Here is a 25,537-nt window from a genome sequence, read left to right on the forward strand (position 1 = left end):
AATAAAAGCAGTATGTGTACTTGACTAAAATACTGATAGCATGGTAGTATTAAGTAATTTAGATCCTTTTACTTCATGATGAATCATAATGTTCAGTAATGAAAATTAAATGATAGATTTAGTTAGTTTCCCAATCTCAGACATGAGGAAATCAGATTTCCAAATCTGAGATTCTCAGGGTCTAGTTCATGGAGTTTGGCATCTGCAAGTTTCTGGAAAAGGTATATTAAGTAGAAAGCAAGATAAAATCATAGAATAGTTTGGGTTGGAAGGGACCTTGATCATCTAGTCCAAACCCCCTTCCAATGAGCAGGGGCAATCATGGCTTTTAGTTCAAGATTTAGCCTTTAAGTCAGTGTGTATGGTGTGAAATTTTGACTGTAGACAATTACCTGTTGCCTGACAGCATCTACTTTTCCTAGTTTACAGAATATATTCTATATTATAGAACTTCATGAACAGATTAAAGCTTTAAATTTATTTTTTCAGACAGATGATACTGACTGGGTGTGTGGCATTTGCCCGACACGTTGGACCAACACGTGTAGAAGCTGAGCTTTTACCACAGTGTTGGGAACAGGTAACTGATTATTTTGTGCTTTACACTAAAAATTTAGTTCTAAAAGTTGAGTTTTACTTGTTTGAGTGTGGCTTGTTTTGGTTTTCAACAAATGGCAGTTCAGAATATTCTACAGAAAGTTATTTGGACATTATTTCTCCTCATTATACATATGCTTTTATATAACATGAAAATTAACTCAAAAGCAGAAAATGTGTGAAGATTCTAGTTACCTGCACATGTTTGTTGTATTGAAATGTAGATATGCACATGTTCATCATTGTTGCCTAACCTGTTGCCAGGTAGGTGCCATTATAGTTTGTACTGTAATTTCCAGACTGTTGAAAATCCATTTTCATTTGAAGATTTCATTTGCTGATTTTTATATTGTATTATGTCCCTGGAGCACTGTCCACATTTCAGCTAGTTTAAATTCTTACACAGAAAATTAAAGATCAGAGTAGTCAGAAATAGGTCCCCTGTAGATGGGCATGATTTTACACCTGTAAGATCAGAATGAAGTTTACATGTGACTTCTAGAGTCACAGTGACATTTTTCACAGATATTCTAAGTTAATAGGAATAACTGACCAACCAAACTGAAATGCTCTTGCTACGCTTTCATCTGAGGCATAAGAACAACATGAGTTGAGGTGAAAATGCATGGTGTTTTCCTAGCATAAGAAAGAAAAGCGAGTTCGTCATTGCCTAAAACACAGTGAATATGACAGAGTGATATGGTTTTGCTTTGATGGTACAGTCTTTCTGGTCTAATAATTCTCTACTGCTTCTTGCATAACACAGCCATCTGTGTTTCTCAATAAAGTCCAAACTTAAATAGTATTAATGCTTTCTGACAATAGAAATACTTAGTATGTGTGTGCCTGGTGTATCTGTAGATTAAAAGAAGTCCTCACGTCAATAGCAGTTGAACACAAAATAATCACTTTTTTCTTAGGCCCTCTCATGAAATTTGAGCAGTGCTTAAAAAAGAACAGAACAGTCTCACCTCAGTAAGAGCACATCTTCACCATACCAGTTTCTTGCTAATTGATGCAAAAGAGAAACAAGTCCAACTGTAACAATAGAGTGTATCAGGCTGCCAAGCCATATGTCACCATTCATTTATTTAATGCAGTTTGCCAGACTTTGTTTGCAGGTCATTATTTTATCCAGCAAAATACCAGCTGAATCTCATTGTCATAAGACTGAATTTGTAGAAGGAACTCAAATATACATAATTTTCTACATTTTCTGAGTAGATGCCTTAATCATGAAAGCGTTCATGCAGTTAGTTTCCAGTCAAAATCTTTTTACAGATGCAAAGGTCTGGACCCTCAGAAGATTGAGCATTTTCATCCACACATTCTGGAATTCAGAGTTATTGGCTAGTCTTTGTAATCTTTCTACCTGCTCTTTGCAGCTAAAATTTAGTAGGTGGCTCATCCGAGTTTAGATCAAGGCTCTCTGAATGCTGAAAGTTCCTTCAGAGCTAGTGACCAGTTAATTGGCTTCCAAAATTGCACTACTGCTTCTTAAAGACAAAAGGAAGAGAAATGGTAATAAACATTAGTTCTGTGTAGGTTTCCAAAGGCTAATAATCTTCCCTGAACACAAGCCTTGAAGAAACTTGAGTCTTGACACTCCAGCATGTCAGTGTGTCCTCACAGTATCAGAGGTGTTATTTATACTGTCTTACCGGTCCACCTCAACCAGTTAAAACAGGTCTTTGCTCTTTCTATCAGGAAGGCAAAGCACCAAAAGGCAAAGTGTGTCTCTGTTACCAGTAGGGAATTTGCATTTGGGAAGATGGCACATAAGTCAAAGATGCTACAGGTATTAAAGCAGCCTGTTGTGCGCCTTTAATATTTCTCATCTATGAAATCTCCATTCTTCCAAAAAAGGTATTGCAAGTGCCTACTGATGAATGGCAAACGATAATAGACATGCTCAAAGACTGTTCTCCAATGCCTGAGACTTCAGTCCTGAGGCTTATGATTTTTGCCTTTTAAGTCTCTTTCAAATTATTTTTGCCACATTTTGCTCTTGCGATTTCAGTGATTCCAGATCAGAACAGTGAGAAAGTTAAAGACATTAATACTACATCAGTGGTCAGGTACCATTGCTCATTGTGCTGTGGAAATAAAGACAAGAAGTTGTCCAAAGTTGTTTTGTTACTCTGTCTTCACCTATAGTTTTTCTTAAGCTGGTAGAATTGAGCAAACCACAGAATGGCTGAGGTTGAAAGGGACCTTTGAACATCTTGCTGTCCAAGTCAACTTAAAACGGTCAACTAAAGCAGGTTGCTCAAGACCAGTCTGGTTTTGAGTATGTCCAAAGATGGAGGCTCCATAAGATCGCTGGGTAACATGTTCCATTTGGCCAGCCTCCCAGTAAAATAGAAATTTTTGTATTTCATTTCCTCTCGTCCTTTCTTTGGGCACCTCTGTGTTCTTTACATCTCTGCAGATAGGTACAGGTATTAATTTTATACATATAAATAAGATCCCTTTTGAGTTCTCTTTTCTCAAGACCAAACAACCCTAACTCTCTCAGCCTACCCCCCATATGTCATTTACGCTGTCTCTTAATCATCTTCATGTCTGTCTGCTGGACTTGCAATAAAATGTGTTTCTGTAGCTGGGAAATCCAGAAGTGTACACAGCACTCCAGATGGGGTCCACCAGTGCTGAGTAAAGAGGGATAATCACTTTGCTTACCTGCTGGTGATGTTTATCTCGGTGCTGTCCATTGGTCTTCCTTGCTGCAAGGAGTGCATTGCTAACTCTGCTTGGTATCTGTCAGGCCCTCCAGGTCCTTCTCTCCTAAGCTGCTTTCCAGCCAGTTGGCCCCCAGTCTGTCTTGATGCACAGAAATTTTTTTTTCTGTTGAGGTTCAGGACTTTTCACTTCCCTTTCTTGAATTTCATAAGGGTCGTGACTGCCCATTTCTTCAGGTTGTTGAGGTACCTCTGAATGGCAGTACACCTGTCTGGGCATATTATCCACTTCTTCCAGTTTTGTCATCGGCATACCTGTTGAGGTGCATTCTATCTTGTCATCCAGGTCATTAATAAAGATGTTACACATCTTTGTTGTTGGCTTCAGAATCAACCCCTGGGGTGCACCACTGGGGACTGGCCCCCACCTGCAACTGTTTGAGTCTGTAATTAGTTCAGCCAGTTTTCTGTCTCCCTCACTGTCCTTACCTAGTCCAGACCTCATCAATCTGCAAATGAGGATGTTATGGGAAATGGTATCAAGTCTTGCTGAGGTCAGCATAAAAATATTTGCTCCTCATGGTTTGTTCACTGAGCCAGTCATCTTGGAAAGCTATCAGGTTGGTCATGCATGTTTTTTCCTAGATAAATTCATGCTGACTATTCCCAACCACCTTCTTGTCCTTTGTATGTTTGAAAATGCTTTCCAGGATTAATTGTTCCAGCACCTTTCTAGGAACTAATGGCCATAGACTGGCCTGTGTTTCTCTGAATCCTGTCTTGCCCTTCCTGAAGATAGCAATGATGTTTGCTTTTTTCCAGTTCTCAGGAGCCCTCCCCCATTGCCACAGCATTTTGTTGATTGTCAAGAGTGGTCTTGCAGTGACATCCGCCAGCTTGCTCAGCACTTAAGGTTGCATCTCCATCATGCCCCACAGATCAGTGTACGTCCAATCTGTTTAGATGTTTCCTAATCTGATAATTCTTTGCCAAAGTAAGCCTTCCTTGCTCCAGACTTTCACATGGGGTTTAGGGATCTTGGACTACTGAAGACAAGTCTTCCCAGTAAAGGCTGAGACAAAGAAGGTAGTGAGCACCTTTGTTTTTTCTGTGTTAAGGTGGTTGTCTTATCAAGGCTGTGCACTGCATAGCAAGAGAGAGAAGTAATCTCACAACATGCATATCCTATTTTATCTGACAGGATCAAACTATTCACATTTCCCTCTCACCATTTTTGTTTTTGTTTTCTTTTTGTTTTTTTGTTACAGAATATATTGAAACATGTCACATGTTTCATTGTACAACCATTATGCTGCCTGTTAAAGCTAACTCCATGGGGATGCAAACTTGGTTCCAAAGTGTCAATATTAAATTTGTAAGAGTTTTCAAAAAGCTTTTGAGTGGAAAGGGGAGGTAGCATGGGATCAAGAGGTTCTTGGGAATAGGAGCTGTTTTCAGTCACATTTTAGGGGTGTGACGCATTTATGCTGGACTTGGGCAGAACCTCAATAGTGTGCAAGTACTTCTTGGCTTAGTATGTGGGTCATATTTTGACCTCAGTTGCGCAAGATGTAGGCAGCTACACTGCACTGCTTGGCTTAGAACACTAGAGGGCACTTGTGTGATTCCTAGAGGAGTGATGGTCCGGAAGGGCTACGCAACACAAAATACTCCATGATGTGCTAGCTCAGAAGTTATGCATATTCTTTAAAGCAAAGCAGCCCATATGCGGCTTTCTGCCATTCTTTTTACTGCATATACATCCATGCTTCTCCGATTCTTCTCTTACTAGAAACTCTATTTTATAGGACAAGACAAAGTCTTGCCTTTGTGCCTCAATGCAACAATTTGAGGCTGCTTAGTACCCATATACAACTTTTACAGGCATAGTCAGTGTTTATCAAAAAGGTGCATTTCTCTGTTGCAGTTCATTCTAACCACATTTTAAATGCTGGTTACTGCAAAGCAAATAACCATTCTGTTTCTCTTTACCAGATCAACCACAAATACCCAGAGAGACGGCTACTGGTAGCAGAATCCTGTGGAGCTCTAGCACCTTACCTACCAGTAAGTATCGATACTGCCTCTACATGCTTTGCTAGTGAAAGCAAGGTGATGTTGTGTGATGAAAACATCCTTTATAATTTTAAATATTTCCAAGTGTGTATGTTATGCATAGGCAGTCAGTCTTCTACTTTATATCTCACGTGAGATTCAGTAAATCACATTGAGTCACTATAAAGGAATACAGGTCAATCTAGCTATAAAATGTCTTTTAAAACAGGATGTTCTGAAAAAATCATCTTTGTTTCAGTGAAGATTAAAGATAGTTAAGACCAACAGAGGAAATAATCTCTCAAAAAAATTGGCATTCAATAGCAGAGTTCTTCAGACAGCATGGAATGTTCCATGAATACTTCTGTCAGTCAGAAGCAGCAGCAAAATTAAGTCAGTGGTGAGCTGGAAGCTTCAGAGAAAGGGGAAAATAAGCTACATTTTTAAAAAAAAACAAGCACTTCTCCAATTTACCAGTGCAGTGATTAAAGATTCTGTTTTAAGTCTAGCCCTGTAGTAGTGTTTTGCTCCTAGTTACTTTTGGTTCCATATGAATGAAAGGACCCGAGTTCTGTGCTTAGTAGGACAAAAGGCTTTCTAATGAGTCTGACATTTTATATTCATTCATCTTCTGATGTGGCTACTGTGACTGTAGTATTCATAAAGGGATCGATGATTGGAGGAAGGGATTTTATTTGTGAGCACTAATAGATGTGCAAATGATTTTACAAAAATTGATATAAACCCACATTTCTTGTTTCACTGGATTTAACAAGTATGTTTCTTGATTACAAACAGAAAGAAATTCGTAGTTCATTAGTACTTTCCATGCTTCAGCAAATGCTAATGGAAGATAAGGCAGATCTGGTACGAGAAGCTGTGATCAAAAGCCTTGGCATCATTATGGGATATATTGATGATCCAGACAAATATCAACAGGTATAATATGATTTTGATTTGTACGTAGAAAATGTCTTATATAATTATTTCATATCTTTCCTAATATTTCAGTAGATGTTGATGTGTATATGAATGTTGATTTTTATTGTATCACCAGGAACAAAAAGAAAACGCATACTAACAAGTATCATTGCAACCTAAGGTATAAGCATTATACAGAAGCTTCTCTAGGAGTTCATAATTTGCTTCAAGAACATACCACTTAATTGCCCACACATGCTATTAGCTGGTTGATATCATCACTTGCTAACAGAAATTTGTCTGCTACAGTAAAGCCTGCTAAGTTGTAATAGAACTTAATACTGCCCAATAATGTTTCAGGTAAGTGTGAAAACAAAGAACTTTGAATCCTGTCCTTGAGTTTTTGAAGGCGGAGTGATAAAATGTGTTTGTACTGATTCTGGTAAGTTGACTGCAAAGTACTAGCAGGATCGTTGAACCACCTACTGTTTACCTTTGTAGATGAGGTGGGAATACATGTTCAAAGGCTTCATGTACTACCTTGTTTTATTTTTATTAGCGTCAAGTTTCAAAAATTGATTATACTCTTTTTTAACATGCATGTTTTGTGTGAGAGACTTCAATATAAATGTTGGGAAATTAATTCCATTCCTTATTGTCTTTTGCCAGGGCTTTGAACTGCTGCTTTCAGCTTTAGGAGACCCTTCAGAACGTGTAGTTAGCGCAACACATCAGGTATTCTTACCTGCTTATGCTGCCTGGACAACAGAACTGGGAAATTTACAATTCCATCTTATACCTACACTGCTTAACAAAATTGAAAAATTGCTCAGGGTATGTGTTCAGCTGTTTCCACATTGGAGAATTTTCTTTGTGTCTTTATTATATAAGCAGGCTTTTTAAAATATATAGAAAAGGTAAGTAATTGCTACCCAAGGCGGGGGGTGGGGATTTTCTGGAGGTTCTTGTTGTAACTCTGTAATTATTACTTGTCCTTGGGAAGAAGGGAAATAAACCTAACACCAAAATTGCCCAAACCAAACGTGTTCCTCTTTAAGAGTGTTTTTGCCTTATAACCTAATGATCAAACTGCAGTTCAGAAAACGCTTGCTTGCGGTTGTGACTACATGGTGTGTTATTCTGAGTGCATTTGCCCTTTATTTAAATTTGGTTTAAGTGTCACATAGTGTAGTTTTTAATAAAGTGCAATATTTATTAAACAAAATAGAATTGAATGGTTTAGTTAGGTCATTTGCAATTATGAGCTAGTTTGTCTGCATACTTGATTTGGTAGATACGTGGAAAGGCCTGGAAAATAGGGTATCAACAGTCTAACACGCTTAACCAAGATGCTTGTTTTCAGAATACAGGCAACTAGTTTATTCAGGTTTTAAAAGGCATTGGTCTCAGAGACCAAGGATTCCTATTTTGAAAATGTGCTGGAAAATGTTCTTTCAGAATATCAATATGTTCACTGATATGAACTACTAAATGCTAGAGGCTGTATTGCTTGAATCTTTAGAGTGGAAGTGACTGAAGGGTGACAAGGAGATTCGGATGGTGACACAAAGTAAGCTTGTGGTTGGGATAAATTACTATATAATTAGTGTGTCTGTGTAGAAACTCATCACAGATTTGTTGATCTCTTGCCAGGAAATACATGTCTAAGCAACAGATTATGCAAACTGAAAACTTTAACTATCTTGTTTCTTTCAGGAAGGAGAGCATGGCTTGGATGAGCATAAGCTCCACATGTATCTGTCTGCTCTTCAGTCACTGATTCCTTCACTGTTTGCACTGGTGCTACAGAATGCGCCTTTCACAAGCAAGGCTAAACTTCAGGGAGAAGTACCACAAATAGAAGGTAAATTATTAATTTCTGGTATGTGGCATTCTTATAAATTAAAGTATAATTCAACAACAAACCTCAAACCACTATCAACTGCAAAGAAACAATTTCAGGAAGTAGTCCATAGTCTAGATTTACTTTGGGTTTGTGTGTATTTAAGGTTACTACACAAACATAAGTTGTAGAATCTATGTGTTTGGGTTTTTTTTTTATAGCACACTGTACAGTAAGGACTTGTGCCTTACTGTTTATGCCCCCAAGCCTTTTTTCTAATCCACCTGTTCTTTATGTTGTATTTTCATATATAACAAGTACAGAGAAAGAGGTTCCCTAAATTTCTCTCATATTGTGAATATTTTTTTTATAGATTCAGCACTTTAATCATTTAACTGCTTCAGCCTTTATATACGAAGTAGATTTTGCCAGTCCTCACTCCCTCCCCCACCTCATTAATTAAATGAATTGTCAGAAGAGAATAATTTACAAATAAAAAGCAAGACCCCAAAAAAACATTTGAGACCATTAAAATATGTGGACATTGAAGTTCTGCTATACTAGCATTGTTTTTATTATGCTCAATTCATGTAGCGTATACTTAATATTATTCAGCGAAGAAGTTAAGCAACAACAACATCTTTGGTACTGCATAAGGTTGGCTACCTCTTATGACCCAGCATATGGTTGGCTTTTTGGGTTGCAAGTGCACACTTGTGGATTCATGTTAAGTTTCATTAACCAACACCCTTAAGTCTTTCTCCTCAGGGCTGCTCTCAATCTCTTCATCCCCAGCCTGTATTGTTACGAGGGCTTGCCCTGACCTAAGTGCCAGACCTTGCATTTGACCTCACAAGGTTCATATGGGCCCAACACTTGAGCTTGCCCAGGTTCCTCTGAATGCATCCCATCCCTCAAGCGTGTCAACCGTACCACTCAGCTTGGTGTTGCCTACAAAGTTGCTGGGGTGCAGTCACTCTTACTCTCTGTTGTTGATGAAGATACTAAACTACCAGTCCCAACACAGATCCCTGAAGAACACTGCTCATCACCAGTCTCCATCTAAACACTGAGCCTCTCACCACTACTCTCTTGATGCAACCATTGAGCCAATTTCTTATCCAACAAAAAGTCTGTCCATCAAATGCATATTTCTCTATTTGAGTGAAGGTGGCATCTGTAGTTCTTCTCTTGTTCACTGATTTAGTCATCATAGAACACCAGGTTGGTCAGGCAACATTTGCCCTTAGTAGAAGCTATGCTGGTGATGATAGTTCTATAATCTCCCTGTACTAGCATTTTCCCTTTTTAAGTGAGGGCTATTCCATCTCTTCAGAGATGGATTTAACTCACAGATTTTTAAAAAGCAATTGCATAACCTTACACAGAATGCAGTAAAGAGGTTCAGACTCACTTAGCTATCTTTGCTGACATCACCTCTTAAGTTATTTTCATCTTCTTTTGTTCATGATTGCTTGTTCCCTGCTGTTACAGTCACTAGATTTCCCCGACCCGTATCGCCTCTTCAGGATGTGGCCATCATCATTGGAAGCCGTGAACAATTAGCAGTGTTGTTGCAACTGTATGATTATCAGCTAGAACATGAGGGTACCACAGGCTGGGAGACTTTGCTATGGGTAGTTAATCAGCTGTGAGTTCATTTGTATCTCATGATTTCTTATTTTAAAATATGTCAAAATTAATAGTTCTTAAGCATGATTATTTTTAGCAATTATTAAATGGCAGAATTTTAAGTATGATTGTGCTTAAGAATTTGACTTTTTTTAGATGGTGTTATTTTTATACCGAGTTGACTTTGATTTTATTCAGAAAATACCAGCTATCTAGCAGAACTTGTAAGTAACCTCTTGCTCCAGAAAATGTTTTATTTCATCTTTGCACTAGCGTGTAGTCAATTCTCTGTTGAAGTGAAGATTGTTGTATTCTGAATATCTCATGAAAAATACTGAGTTTGAAAATATAGATCACCCTTTTTTGGCACTTAAACCCTTGCTTTCTTCAAGGGCCAGGAATTGTACAGAACATGTACATAATTTCATAAAAAACAGTAGTGCTCCGTGTGTGTATATGTATGTATTTATCAATATAAACAGTAAATCTATGCAAATATAAGTGAATAGAAACGAAGGATTGGAGTAGTGTTTAATATGGTTTTGTTTCCTTATTTTTAGGCTACCACAGCTTATAGAAATAGTTGGCAAGATCAATGTAGCATCAACTGCCTGTGTCCATGAGTTCTCTAGATTTTTCTGGAGACTTTGTAGGACATTTGGAAAGATTTTTACAAACACTAAGGTAAGATATTATCTTAAATATTCTACAAAAAGGGCACCTGATAATATATATAGTCTCCATAATTGCAGTGTGTTTGAATACCTGCACTTTATATTTGCATGACACACTGATACTTTTCCATAAGTACATTTAAGCCTGCTATTATTAAATCTTTGTTTGTATCCTTTTGATACAAAGGCCCTGGGTTTTGACCATTTTGGAATGGCCTTTTTGTCTTGCCCAACAAAATTGTATTTGTCATATTGCTTTGTGAATGGCATAGACAGTGGGAGAGATCCATCCTAGTTCTAGTGATTTAAAAATTTCCTTCAAAACAATACACTGTTCACTATTTGTGGTGTACATAAGTACTCTAGCCTGTACTTGATTGGAAATTTAAAATTAATGCTTTCCCTGCCCCAAATATTTACATAGATGATATCTGAATATTTTTGTCAAGGAAATACGTCATGTTTCTTAACAAAATAACTTTTGGATATAATTCAAACATTTCAAACTGTAAAACACAAGATTACCTAAAGCTAAAATTACAGAACAGAGTTAGCATTATGTTCTGCCTCCAGAGAGATTTAAACCAGTCTCTGGTCTTTGAAAGCCCTTTCTTTAAGTTATCTTTAAAACCCTTCCTTCTATAAAACTGTTCTGATACTGATTATCACAGCTATGTTTCGGAGGAAAGTATTTACTAGACAGCAAAAATACAAAGCAAAAATCTTTCGCCCCACACACACGCCCATGTAAAACCGTATACTCTAAAGCCCAGCTAAGAATATTGCCAAGGGACTTCAACTTTTGGTATCAGGAGTGCTAAATACTGCTACCGCAATGAGGGTACTCAGTAGAAATTATCATGCTCTCATGTAATACTTTCAATTTTCATAAAAGTTGGCTATGCTTCTAAAAGATTTTTTTTTTTCTGTACCTTCAAAATGTCTTTTTTCTGTTGGTTTGTTTTTTTGGGGTTGGTTTTTTTTTGGTTGATTGGGGTTTTTTTACTCTTAATTTGCTCTTAAATTTATTGACACTGGTAACAGGTTTTCTTACATGGGATTCATCATCCTTTGTATAGGTAAAACCACAGTTCCAGGAAATCTTAAGACTGTCTGAGGAAAACATAGGTAAGTAGCTTTTCACTCAAATGAATAAAAATTGATTTTAAACCACAACTGGAAAAGAAAACATGTCAATCTCCTGTTCAGATAACAAATTCGAGAATTGCAGTCTGAAAAAGTTATCCTGAAATGTTGAAAATCTAATCTTAATCTGAATTGAATGCTCTGAAGCTGTGGATTGTGTGTATGTGTGTAAAGTACAAATAAAATCTCAAATCCAAATACCACATAAACATTATTTTAGCATGTATGCGCGTGTATATATGCATATATATATGTATATAAATTCTTCATGTATATATAAAAAAGGTGACTATAATAAGACACACATGTATTATTATAATACTGGTACAATTTTGCCACACATTATAACACACACATCTACCTTCTATATATAAAAATACATAGTATCTATTAAGCACACATATACACATATATGTATATATAAAAGCTGATTTCTTCATTGTGTTTCATTAGATTCTACAGCAGGTAACGGAGTGCTAACAAAAGCCACAGTTCCCATCTATGCAACAGGGGTCCTTACATGTTATATTCAGGTAGGTTTGTTTTTCTATTTCTTTCTTAAATGTATAACAATATGAAAAAAATATTCTGCCAAAGCCCACTTACTGTTTTCTTTGAAAACTTAGAGTGTTCTTGTGCTTTGAAGATACCTGGTAAAGTAGACAGCTGTAAACACATTTAAAAGCCAAGTTTTCTTGTAAGGTTGTCCACTAAATTTAGATGATATGCTTCTATGTGCCTTTATCAGGAATATTAATGTTATTCCGTAAATGGGTTCTTGGATATTAAACTCTGACCCCTGCAAATGTAAATTTGAAAAATTTCCTGAAATACATAAAACAGATAAGTAGGTAAATCATGATTTTGGGCAGCATAGTTGGAGTCTTAAAATTTCAGTGTTACCTAGTATTAGAAGAAATGCTCCATAAATAATACTACCTAATCCTCCAGTGACCAGCAGTTATGGACTGGCATATATATAGCTTATAGGAAAAAAGTATATACTTCTTCATCTCACAGATGTTTAGAGGACTGTGAGCAATCACAAACTGTCAGGAGCCATGAAAGTGCTCAAGTCCTCTTCTTTAAAGTTTCTTTAGTAAACCACTTCAAATAAGTTATGCAAGAGTATGCGCTTAGTTGATGAAATACAGTGTTGGTTTGTGTTTGCTTTGAAAGGTTCTTGTAGTTAAAACCGCATTTTTGAAGTTCATGAAAAGGTTGTTAAAGGCTAAATCTAGTTTGTTCTCATTCATAGTTTGCCTTTCTTGTAGCTGTAGGTCATCAGAACCACAGCAATACCTCTACTACATTAAACATTGTATGCTTTTCTTTCAGGAAGAAGACCGCAAACTGTTAGTTGGATTCTTAGAAGATGTAATGACCATGCTTTCACTATCCCATGCTCCTCTTGATAGCCTGAAAGCTTCCTTTGTGGAACTGGGGTAAAGAGTATACCTTGGAGTTGACTAGATCTAAATACATCAGAAGTTTTTATCAAAACCTGCTAATCTGTCTGTAATAACTGTGATGCTTTGGGTGAAAAAGGAGTATACTTGCTTTTATTCCTAGGTGTTTCACAAAATTAAAACTTTTAATCTCCAAATTAAAAATGTAGTTGTAAAAAATTCAGAAATTTAAACCAAAAAGCAACCAAACAAAAGGCCGAACAAAAGCAACAAACCTGCAAAAATCACCCATCGAGAATAAAATGGAAATTAATTTTGTATTTTCTGTAATAGTAAGATATATTCTAAATATGTATTTGCACTGAGTTCAATGTCATAATGTATTGAAAATTATATTCTTTAAAGTTATTGATTATTTTTTTTAATGAACTTCAAATTGCAGCATGTTTTCTAGACAGCAGCATGTTGCATGTCCTTCAGAATTAGATAAATGTTATGTATCCTTCAGAAAGGAGTTGGAGTCGATTTGAGTAATGAATTCTAGAGACTGCATTTTGTAGGCAAGAACATATTCAGGATTTGGGAGGTGTTGTTGGTTGTGCTTCATTCTTTGGGATTGAGGTGGGTTTTTTTGATTGCTCAACTGTTTTCTTTTAGTGCAAACCCAGCTTATCATGAGCTGCTATTAACAGTCTTATGGTATGGAGTTGTCCATACTTCTGCTCTTGTTCGATGTACAGCTGCTAGAATGTTTGAGGTAAGTGTTATCCAAACGTTTTTTACACCTTTTTAAAACTAGAGTTTATTTTTAAAAACAGTGATTCAGATAATGCTGTTGCATTAAAAATTACAACTTCTGTAAGTTGTGTACTGTGTGATGGAGCACGAAGCTGTGGTGCAGTTGTATTCTGTATCAACAGCACATTTTTCTGTATATCTGTAGATAAACTGTTGCTTTTGCTATTCAACACATCAGTAGCCTAATTCACAAATAAGCAGTTTTCCGTCCTTTTTGTGTATACTTGTACAATACACTTGCATGGTAATTCAAACTAGTTTCTATTGTTGCCAAATATGGTGGTAAAAACATTTAATCAGTTTTGTATTTTTTGTGAGAATTAAAATATTTTACGATTACTTTACTTGCCACTAGGTGACAGCTTCATCTTTCCCTTAATAGCTATATATTTGTTCAGGATAACTGTTTCATTTAACTAATAAGTTTGCTTTTATTTCCGTATCATGCCTTTGTTTCATCAAGTGTTAATTAAAAGGGGCATATACAAAAACTCTGGGACATACTCCACTTGCTGAACAAAGATTACTTTTTTTGCACGTTAGACATACTTGTAATCACGCTATCACTGTCCATTTATTTTTTCTTCTGTTCTCAGTGTTTCTTCTACATTTGACTGATTTGGATAGCTTTGCAGTGAACCTCTGGCTGAAGCTTCAACCTTGTATCTGTCTGCAAAACCAAATCTCAAATTTGCCTAGGAAAAAAAAAACACTTAACCATTAGTGTTCTTTGCTGTAGCTCTGCAAGTCATTGCAGATAAGCAGTAAACAATCTTTAAGCCAAGGGGTAATGGCTTTAAATTGAAAGAGGGTAGATTTAGATTAAAGGAAGAAATTCTTCACTACAAAAATGGTGACAGGAATGGGTTTCCTAGAGAAGTTGTGGCTGCCCCATTCCTGGAAGTGTTCAAAGCCAGGTTGGAAGGGGCTTTAAGCAACCTGGTCTCGTGGGAGGTGTCCCTGCCCATGGTTACCCTTAGACTGTTTCTGAGTTGTTGTTTGGCTTTGGGTTTTTTGTTGTTGTTTTTGTTTGTTTTTTTCCTTTAATTTAACAAGTAAAGTGTTTATATTTTATATTTGTAATAACACACTTTTTTAATGATTATTTTTTTAATAAGCATTAGCCAAATGTGTGAAAAACCTCACTTACAGCAGGCTGTTTGTTGTCCTGATTGCAGCTTCTTTTCAAATTCAACTTTATGTTGATTATTTTTAGGCAGACCTTCACGCTATTTGATTGCTTCTTGCCTAGTATAGGTGAATTTTTACTAAAGCATAGGCAACTGTGCTGAAGACCCTTTTCTCTTTTGCAAATAGTATTATAGTGCCATTTACTTAGTAGCCATGGTACGCATATATGGCAGTACGTAAATTTGGGAAGTCACCTCAGTTTTGGAAGATTCCTTCATTCAAGGAATTTGACACCTCAGAGGCTACTGAATGGCAAAGCCCAGCAATTAGATAATGTAATAAATAGCTTGTCACCTGCAGGACAGCTCTTGGAGCTATAAAGATTCTAAAGCAGCACAGTGGTCGGTCTGTACAGCAGCACAGAGACTGCCATGATTTGGGCCTACCAGATTGCATTACCAAACCTGTTAAGGAGTGGAAGGACACAGAAGTGATTTGGAGTCATTCTATCCTTTCTCTCCTTCAGGAGCAGGAAGCTATGTGCTACCATTTTTAAGGTGTAGTGTGCATAAGTAATTATTACACACTGGTCTAGAGAATTCAAAGCAGGGTAAAAATTTGCTTTGTATGTCCCACTGTAACCTTAACATGCTGCTACGCAGCTTTGCCCATCCAGCTGTTTCTGTTGCTTCTGTGTTAATGTTTTCAGTCAGTAGTTTCCCATTTGAATGTTGATGCAAATGGATTTTATTGCTGCTGGTTTGAACGTGAAGCTCATAGTTGAGTTATAAATTTCACTGATTTGTTTAGGTTCAAGGCTAGGGACACTTATCTTCAGAATAACACTTGAATTATAAAGCATGTTTTATTTTCTATAAAACAGAACAATGGTATTTACCGTGCTTTACCATAATTAGAAGTGTGGCAGTCCACATAGTTATGTAGCAAGATCATTCTGAATTGTTTGATAATTCTACAAATCCCAAGCATTTTGTATTTCAAAGCACTGTATTACCTTTAGGCTTTTCTCAAAATTAAGATTAGTAAAGAAAACTCAGTTCCCTATTTGTTCAAAATTAAAAATAGTAAGCATACTCTATTTTAAGCAATGGGAAGACTGGTAAATCTATATATGAGAGTAAGTTCATCATAGTCAAACAGTGAGCTATGTCCTTAACAGCTGTTTGAAGAGTTAGCCCATAAGCTCAACACATCAGCACTTAAAATTCTTGCCACTGCAAATAATCCTGAAATATACTGATGTTAAAATGTAGTACTTGAACTGGCATCCCTAATAGTTTCTGAGTAGATAGTGTAGGAAGTTGCAGCTGTCCCCCTCCGAGTACTTTTACACAGCTTAACAATTTTCTCCCCATTCTTCCTCCTCCAGTTACTATCTGTAAGGCCACAATATGTTTTCTGCATGTGTGCACATATGCATGCATGCTCGTACGAGCACAGAGAAATATTGCTTAATGAAAATGACTGCTTTGTATAGAACGCTTCTGGAAAGTCAGGTTCCTTGCAGTCTTTCACAATTTACTTTGGTTTAATTTCAGAGTTTGTAAGCAGGAACACTCAAATGTAAAGCAGAATGTAAAACCCTCTCTAGTTAGAGAAAATATTGCTTGCTTTCAGTACTGCACGCTATACTGGCAGCTACTGATTTCCCTGTGTCCTGTGGATCTTATGTGTTCTTTTGTTACACTGCTGGGGTGAAAAGCATAGTTTAATTTGTGTTTATGATGTAAATTGAGTAATTAGATTGCAGATAAATAATCAAATGACATTTCAGATTTCTCACAGGGACTACAGATAAGCTTTTTATGTTTATCTCTTAAAACTGGCAAATATATGCAGACTTCCTTACATGAGATACAAAATGGAAATATCAAGTCTTTCCATTTTTTATTAACGCAGACAAAAAACTCACCCTGTTTTCTTGAAAATAAGAAAGTTTGGAACTTGTAATTTTTGAAAAATTGTAGGTTTTGATACGTTGAAAGCATTTAAAGGGGATCTGCTACATATGCAGCAAATGTGTGCTTATGTATAGCTGTATAAGTACTGCAAAAAAAAAATCACCTGGGAACATCTAAATTCAAACAATTTCCACGTATTTATTGATAATAAATTTCACTGTGATCTCAGATTTTAACATTTGGGATGTATTGCAACAAATAAATCTCCTTCCTTAGTTTGCAGAAAGACTTGTTGAAATACATATCATGGATAATCACAAGATTATCCATTTTCTACTTGCATAGACCAGCAAGGGAAACTTGGGAAGTTTTGCATACATACCGCTTGGATGGTGGTTCAATCTAAAACAGTCCTGAATGACTTTAAGGAAGGCTTAATGGCATCTGGGAAGGTGCTGTTTGTCACACTATACAAGGTCTGAAAGGTATCACTGAGGATGGGGAAAACTACATGCATTTGGCCTAAAGACATCTATTTTCATGTCAAAGCCACCTACTATAATAAATACAATTCTCTTGAGTTAGTAGCAGCATTTAAATTAAACTGTCAAACTCAAATTGGCATCACTTTAGTATTTAATGATGCATAATTATAATATAGAATTATATTAGTATTTTAATACATAATTATTTGCAGAACTTTTGAGAGTTCAAGTTTTAAAACAGCTGAAAATAGAGAAAACATCATCACGTTGTGTAATTTGTTAGGTTTCTGCTGACTGCTAGACCACTTCAGCTTTCTCCATGCCTTTGCATATATGAAGCACTAGTGTAGCAGTATTTGCTTAGCTTCTAATTTTGGTTTGCTTTTTTGTGTTTTTTCTTCCTCTCTCTTGGTCGTGCCGTTCTTCTTCCCATGATACTGTGCTCACTCTTTCCGTGTGCATCACCTGTGATACCCCCCTGCTCCGACCATTCAGCTGTTGGTGAAGGGGGTACATGAAACTCTGGTAGCTCAGAGAGTTGTTCCTGCTCTCATTACTCTCTCCAGTGACCCTGAAATGTAAGTTTTCTGACTGCCTTACATACCTAGCATCCCTCTTAATACTTAGGAAGAAATAACCATCAGTTCTGCTTCTTAAGTTAGCTGAACAGAAATATATTTTTAAACAAATGTAACTTTTAAATAATTCACAAATTAAAATATTTATTTCAGCCTAGATATTGGGTAAAACTGCTGAATAAACTCTAAATAGAAAACTTAATGTCATTCAGTGTTTATGGTTTCTTATATTTAATCATATTCTCAGTTGTGAAATTTGCTTATATCATTTTTTAGGAGAAAGGTGGATAGTAATGTGTTCTGTAATGCCATCAGCTTTACTACTGCAGAATTAAATGTCATCTGCATTACTAAAATTACAGAACAGTTTCGGCTGAATCTGATTTCTGATAGGCAACGATAGTACTTAATTTCCTGGACATTCTGATGTGATATTTCTTTCAAGCTATGGAGGGATGCTTTGCTAACCTCACTAACAGGTTTACTAATAAATGCTACAGCATGAGTAGAGTTTTAATCATTTTAATGCCTTGTGTGGGTGACTAAACCAAGAAAAACCCCAAGACTCTGCCTGCCTATCCTCAGTCACAGCTAACCTAGTTCTTCAAGTTTACCAAACCATTTTTTATTGCATGTTGACTGGTTTACAGCTGACTCTTCGAGGCATGAGTGAAGCATTAGTTGACAAGCGGGTTGCTCCGGCCCTTGTTACCTTGTCCAGTGATCCTGAATTGTGAGTTTCAGATTGAGACCTTGAGTTAATCCTGTCTTTTTCCTGATCTGCTTTTTCTTTTTTTCTTTTTTTTTTTGTTTTGTCATTGCTAGAAACTAATGTAACTTAAAATTACTAATTTTGTAATTTGGCTTTATTTTTTATTGATTTTATTTTTAATGTTTCACACATATTAAAAGACTCTATTTTTCTGTTGTAGTTCAGTAAGGATTGCAACAATTCCTGCTTTTGGGACCATCATGGAAACTGTAACTCAGAGGGAGGTGAGCCACCTGTTCTCAGGCTGTTGTTTTTGTAGCATAAGAAGTGGGTGATTTTTTTAGAAATCCATAAATCCAGTAATATATTAACGAACTTGGAGAAAGGAAAAAAATGCAGCTTATAAATTATTTCTTCCTGTTATATTCTCTTCCAAAATGCTTTCCAGTTTTTCAGTGGTCGTGGAGGAGAGGAACAACCCAACCCTCTTGTAACTAATAAAAACATTTCCTCTAAATACCAAACCAAGTATAAACAAATTAACCCAAATATGTAGAGGGGGAGGCCTATGCTAGAAGATGGGAAGTCCCATGCTCAAATTATTTTTAAAAACATTTTCCAGTAGAGTTGAGAAATTCAAGCCCATTATTTCCAAATAGAATAGTCTTACATTAAAATTCTAACCAAAAGATGTGATAGGATTCATCTACCAAGATGCTTTACGATATCCTGCTTGGCTTCCAACTACTTTAGAAGAGCACAAGTCTCTTCTAAAGTAGTTCCTGTCATCTTCCGATTTAGCCCATTGTGTTCAAGATGGCATTAAAAGACATCATAGTGACATAACTGAAGTAATCCTTAAGGGTACTATAGGTATGCAATTCTTTATTAATAGTTCAGAATCCTGAAAAAGGCACCCAGGATTCTGCTGTAAGCAGTAGATACACTGTATTTTGTTTTAGATGAAAACTGTACAATCGCATTTCTTCTTGAAGTCCTTGCAGCTTTTTGCAGAGCTTGCATTCTTCCTGTAATTTCAACATCTTCTAAAAGAATGTGTTTGAGGAAATGTGAATAAGAAGTCAGTGATGACTCATAAGTACTTGGAAGATGGATAAGTTACAATTTTGTAGCTTGGAATGCATGCCTATAATCATTTTGGGAAGAATACTGTTTTGTTACCACACAAAAATTACTGTATCCATTGCACTGATTATAATAAGCCTTAGAGTACAGAGGTGATACTGCCTCTGAAAATGTATCAGAAAATGTTATTTTTACAACTTTTAATGCAAATAAATTCTTATGTCATCTTAGATATATTTGTATTTTCAGGTTTTCTCGCCTGTAGTTGAAGAAATCTTTTTCATTCCATTGGTTTTATGATGCTTATCTTGCATCTCTGTCCTCTGCAGAACTTTTTTCAGCATATTGAGATATTACCAAAAAAATAAAGTGAATTCAGTTCTAATTAAACAGGAAAACTCCATAGATATTAATAGTAAGAGTGAAATATTAATAGCAGGTAAAAAATGTGAGTATCAAAACCAGGAAACCTCAGAAGTAAAGACCAGCTATAAGGAAGCACCTGTCTGTAGTTAAAGATAGCGCAGACTAAAACACTGATAATAGCCTTCAAAACTTAGAGCTGCTTCGAAGAGTTTGGAACATCTTGTTAGAAAAGAAAACGTAAACTAACAGAAGGCCTAAGGTGTATCAACTGAAATAAGGAAGATTATAAATGTACTCTGAACTAACCATCCTGGTTTCTAGTATCTTCATTCTTTTGTGTACTTTTTATTTCTCTGGGAACATTTAAGCTTCTGGAAAGAGTAAAAATGCAGCTGGCATCTTTCCTGGAGGACCCTCAATATCAAGACCAACATTCTTTACATACAGAAATCATAAAAACATTTGGAAGAGTCGGACCTAATGCTGAGCCCAGATTTAGAGATGAATGTAAGTTGCATCCCTGGAGGATGCAGTCTTCCTCTTTCTAAAAGCTAATAGTATGCTGATTATATTGATTTGTTTGTTTGTACTTACAAAAAAGCATGATGAAAACTTGTTTCCAGAGTTTGATCTGTCGCAACATTTAAGACTATGCTAATACAATTTTCATTTTACCTAACATTGCTGTGTCACTGGCACAGAATGATGAATGATTTCAAAGCCAGAGGGGACTGGTCACTGCTGCAGAGCAAGTTTGAAGTTACCTGGTTTTAATTACTTGACATGCAAAATTCCTTCTTTCCCCCACCCCCCATTGCTTCACCCCCTGCCGGCATATAAATTTCAAGTATTCAACACACTTTAAATGTAAGCACAGCACCAATTCACAAAACAGCTTCTTTTTCATGGCCCTGAAATGTGAAGCACATGGAAGAGCCAAGTGATTGTTAGGCTGTCTTAAAGAGACTTATAAACAAAACACGAGGAGCTATCACACCTCCCAGCTGTAGGTGTCTAGTTTAACAGGCTATAAACTCCTTAGGCTTCCTCTGTAGTCAGTGAAGATTTGTCATGACATGCATATTGCTGTCACTAGCTTATCAGCTGTATTTGTAAAATAGAAGCATATTTTGGACAGCTTTAGCAGCAGGAGAGTAGTTATGTTGCAAAATATTTTATGTAAACTGTTACTATTTCAAATGTACACTGAGGTACTCTTATTTTAGGTCGTATTATAACAGTTTTGGTTTGAGTTTGAGCTGATGAGTTAATCTCCAAGGACAGTGCCATCAAAAGCCATTATTTGCAGTTTTTATTCCACACTTATGTGTGATGCTTCAGATGCCTGTGATTCCCACTTAGGAACTGTTTCATGCAAAGCAAGTCTCTAGAAAGCAATTTGAAATACTTATTCCAGTATTTACTTTTACAGTTGTTATTCCACACTTGCTCAAGTTAGCCTTGGTTAACAACCAGCAGTCTGTGGATTCGAAGAGACTGGATATCGCTACTCACCTGTTTGAAGCTTACAGTGCTCTTTCTTGTTGTTGTATCCTTTTTTTAGGCAAAGCTGTTAATTGTTTGGTGTGGGGAAAAGATTAATACTTGAGAAATAACTAAGTTTGTCTTTGAATATGTGATGTAAAACACTATCTGATCAGTGTAAAGAAGAGGTTTTCACAGAAGCTGAGTGTGCTGGGTTAGCCTGGAGGCCAGGTGCCCACCAAGCTGCTCTGTCGATCCCTTCCTCAGCAGGACAGGGTGGGGAGAAAAGAAGATGGAAAAAGTCTTGTGGGTCAAGATAAAGTCAATTTAATAAAGCAAAAGCAAATGCTGCACATAGAAGCCAAGGAAAACAAGGTTTATTCACTTCTAGGAAGCAGGGCCTCAAGTTCAGGTAGTGGTTGCTCTAGAAGATAAATGTCATAATAATGAATGCCCCTGCTCCTATTCCTTTCTCTTAGCTTTTATCACTGAGCAGACATCATATGGTAGGTACTGTCCCTTTGGTCAGTTGGGTCAGCCTTCCCAGCTGTGTCCTCCCAGCTCTTGCCTACCCCCAGTCTGGAGGTAAGGGGGCAATGTTGGAGAGACAGCCTTGATGGTGTGCAAGCACTGCCTGGGAGCAGCCAAACACTGGGGTGTTGTCAGCACCTTTCTAGCTACCACTACTAAGCACAGCACTATCAGGGCTGTTTTGCAGGAAATTCACTACATCTCAGTCAGACCCAACACAGTGGAACTGCTAGATACTTCAAAAAGCAAAAAAAAACCCACAAAAAGAACCCTACAAAACGAACCCTACAAAACCAAAGCCCTTGATCTTAAACAGTAAATTAAAAAAAAAAATAAGATAGCACAGCTATATGAAATATGTAAAGTTAAATATGTTTTAAGATATTTTTACTATTTGCTAGTCATGAAGTGCTAAATGCTGTCATTTTCTTGGGTTTTGCTGCTGTGGCTTGTCCTTGTGTTCAGTAGAACATTAACAGAAGACAGAGAAAATAAAAAAAATGTATAATTTCAGAAGACAATCCTTATAATGCCTTAACCACCTGGGGTTTAGTTATTTCAGAGGATCTAATGGTCAATCACTTTTTACCAGGACTTAAGTGTTTACGAACTGATATGGAACATCTCTCTCCAGAGCATGAGGTGAGCAGCTATGTTTGCTAACCAAGTATGAGATGCAGGTGGCAGCAAAATTTGAAGCATAATGGTATTTAAAACCAAAAGTTAAGGACAGCTTACTTATAAGTGGTATCAAAACATAGCATGGGGGGGGTTGGGGGGGATGTTGTAAGGAATAGCTCACACAATTTAAAAAACAGAAAAACTTCTAAAATGTATTTCTGTGCTGAAGACCTCTGTGGAGAAATAGTCAACTGCCAGAAACGCATGTGGAAACACACATCTTAGATGTACGAAATGCAGAAGCGTTCCAACAGGCAGGTAGAATTGCTAAGTAACAAAAATTATGGCTGCTGTACTGAGAAATCTTGGCTTTCTTTTGATACAGGAAGAAAAGCTTGCTTTTTCACTGGAATTATGAATGCATTTCTCTTGTACCTCTGTACTCTTAAGTACTTGCATATTTTATGCAAATGAAGGGCAGCAAATTCAGCAGTAGGAGTTGTAGTCGTGTTACTCATACGCATGTTTGAATGCTGCTTTCTGAAACATTCAAGGGTGTGTTAACAGCTGCTGCCCAAACTGCTTCAAGTGTCAAGAGTAATACTTCTGGAAAAATATAGTGACGAGTGGCACTGATCTGCAGACTAGGCCACAGCTTACCAGTGTAATAAATGGTTTCAAAGGATATTTTGTGATGCAGCTGTCTTACAAGGATTTGACAGAAACCAGCTTTTTTATGTATAAAAATCCATTTTTAAATAGTTATCACTTGGTAGTAACCATTTGTGACTGATCTGTATTTTGGAGATTGTTTTTTCCTTCATTGTATTCATTCAAGTTTTGGTAAAACGCTACTATTTTAGTTGCTTGTAGCTTTGACATTTAAGGTTTAGTGTCTCAAAGTGCTTAGCTTTCTCCTGAGCTGTGAGTAGAGAAAGCTGCCATTCATTATGTATGTTTATAGTTTCACACTCTGCATTGCAGCTGCTTTGTGTGTTTCAAATGCTTTTGTTTTAATGTGTTAAAGCAGTACTGTTGTTAGCAGAGTTATATATCTGTCCAATGAATGGTATGATTTCTTTTAAAGCCTGCTGTTGGGAATCATTCCTTTATTTTTGATATGCTGGGGAAATGTAAAATGTCAGTGTGGGTGTGTTTTTAGTCTTAAATATTCTGTAGAAACCTTTAACACTGCAGTTGCCTAAGTAAAGCAAAAAAGCCATAATTCACAGAAACCCTTGAAAACAACAGCAAAATGATACCGAGTTGGTTTTAGCACTTCCTTTCCACTAAAAACTTGTCTCAGGGTGCCATCACACTGGTTTCTTTCCTTGCTTTTTCTTTCATGTGTAATGCTGGTAAAGATACGAATTTTAAAAGGTACTTGAAAACTTTCAAAAGGAAAATAGAGGGAAGATGAATGTGTGTTGAAGTTAATGGCTAATAAGTAAAAGTATTGTTTGAAAAAAAAGAAGATAAGGAAGTGTGTCTCAGAAGTGAGTTTGCTTTGGATCTATTTTAAAAAGCCAGGGGAAACAGGAGGGAGTCTTGGACTCCCATAACTATTTCAAAAACATTTTCTTCCTTTAACTATTCTGAATGGTTTTGTTGTTTCTAGCCATAAGGTGTTATGAGATAGCTGGAATTTAAATGCACTTGGAAAACAACAGAGTCTCTTTAAATAATTCTGCTAATGTTAGAATTAGTTGTGGAGTAGATTTTGTACAAAGTGTTAATGTAAAAGAAAATCACGTGTATCTCTTATGTGTCTTAGGTTATTTTAAGCTCCATGATAAAAGAGTGTGAACAGAAAGTGGAAAACAAGACAGTCCAAGAGCCACAGGGGTAAGTTCAACTTCTCTTTTTTTTTTTTCTATGTCTCCAGAGTTATGTTCTGCAGAGTGTATTCCGTAATGGTGTCTGAAGCTTGTGACCAGAAATCCAGCACTGACATACTCTGTATTTGAAAGCAGATTTTAGGAACTTCAGTTTGTGATTGTTTGTCTCCAGTGTAAAACACAGGACATTTTTTTGTCATTGCAGCGATACTCTTGTTTTCCCATGTTCGTTAGTTCTTAATTGTTTATCCATTTAAACCAATAATTGAATTTCTGTCCTGAATCCAAGACAGCAGGGAATGCTTGACCTATATGCATAGAGCAATGGATGTGGCACACACCTTGCAACTCACTTTCATCAGGGTGGCCTGCAGGCTGAAAGAATTGTTCTGGTCATGGTAATAACCTACTCCAGGCTGCTGGTTTTGCTTGTGGCTAGTGTACACAAGAACAGTTTCTTCCAGTGTATAAAGTGACCTCATATAGTGTCTGCTAGTTTCATCAAGGTCTTCCCTGTACTATGTACCTGGTGTAGTAGGTACCCAGTAGGTAGTTGTGGTAAGTCAGAATTAACAGCCAGACTCTTTGCAGATCTGATGCTAAGCAATTGCTGTAGACTCACCAACCAACCTGTGCAAGGACATCCCTCCACATAAGCAATGACTTAACATTTTGCCTAACAAATTGATTTATTAGGATCAGTTGCCTACGTGGGCATCTATTACTTTGTCAATATTTCCCCTGTAGGGATTTTATGGACTCTTTTTTTTCAAAGTTCTACAGACTAACTAATACTTATCTTTGATTTTTGTTTTCATTCTTTGTGCAATAAAAGAGCCACCACCTCAGACTTTGACTATGGAAAGAAAAAAATAAAAGCAATATATCTGTCTAAATATATAAAACTTTTATGTCTGATAAATGTTTATCATTTCTTAAGCAACTACTTGACAGCCGTTTAGGAGAGATCATTCGAAAATATGAAATTGATTCCTTCTCAAGCAGTCATATTCCCAGAATGCAGCA

The 25,537-nt window shown here is 36.6% G+C and overlaps 1 protein-coding gene across 6 annotated transcripts in view; it reads left to right on the forward strand.

Annotated features, from left to right (window-relative positions):
- RELCH (RAB11 binding and LisH domain, coiled-coil and HEAT repeat containing) overlaps window positions 1–25,537 on the forward strand; it is a 74,661-nt gene that overhangs the window by 44,736 nt on the left and 4,388 nt on the right. For 3 of the 6 annotated variants that reach the window (XM_061449293.1, XM_061449296.1, XM_061449298.1), the window contains 17 exons: window positions 490–580; window positions 5,274–5,345; window positions 6,132–6,272; window positions 6,924–7,088; window positions 7,971–8,118; window positions 9,592–9,748; window positions 10,290–10,413; window positions 11,483–11,531; window positions 12,003–12,082; window positions 12,888–12,994; window positions 13,616–13,715; window positions 17,790–17,872; window positions 18,805–18,868; window positions 20,405–20,543; window positions 21,469–21,585; window positions 22,606–22,694; window positions 24,448–24,518. In XM_061449293.1, coding sequence (XP_061305277.1) covers window positions 490–580; window positions 5,274–5,345; window positions 6,132–6,272; window positions 6,924–7,088; window positions 7,971–8,118; window positions 9,592–9,748; window positions 10,290–10,413; window positions 11,483–11,531; window positions 12,003–12,082; window positions 12,888–12,994; window positions 13,616–13,715; window positions 17,790–17,872; window positions 18,805–18,868; window positions 20,405–20,543; window positions 21,469–21,585; window positions 22,606–22,694; window positions 24,448–24,518 — 1,797 coding nt within the window. Of the gene's footprint in view, window positions 1–489; window positions 581–5,273; window positions 5,346–6,131; window positions 6,273–6,923; window positions 7,089–7,970; window positions 8,119–9,591; window positions 9,749–10,289; window positions 10,414–11,482; window positions 11,532–12,002; window positions 12,083–12,887; window positions 12,995–13,615; window positions 13,716–17,789; window positions 17,873–18,522; window positions 18,606–18,804; window positions 18,869–20,404; window positions 20,544–21,468; window positions 21,586–22,605; window positions 22,695–24,447; window positions 24,519–25,537 lie in introns of those variants that run through there. The other 3 variants (XM_061449295.1, XR_009742668.1, XM_061449297.1) reach the window with 3 other exon arrangements.

The sequence above is a fragment of the Pezoporus flaviventris genome, unplaced genomic scaffold, assembly GCF_033815535.1.
Source record: "Pezoporus flaviventris isolate CSIRO_AGI_PZ_B2104156 unplaced genomic scaffold, CSIRO_AGI_Pfla_v1 ptg000007l, whole genome shotgun sequence".
Lineage (NCBI taxonomy): Eukaryota > Metazoa > Chordata > Aves > Psittaciformes > Psittacidae > Pezoporus > Pezoporus flaviventris.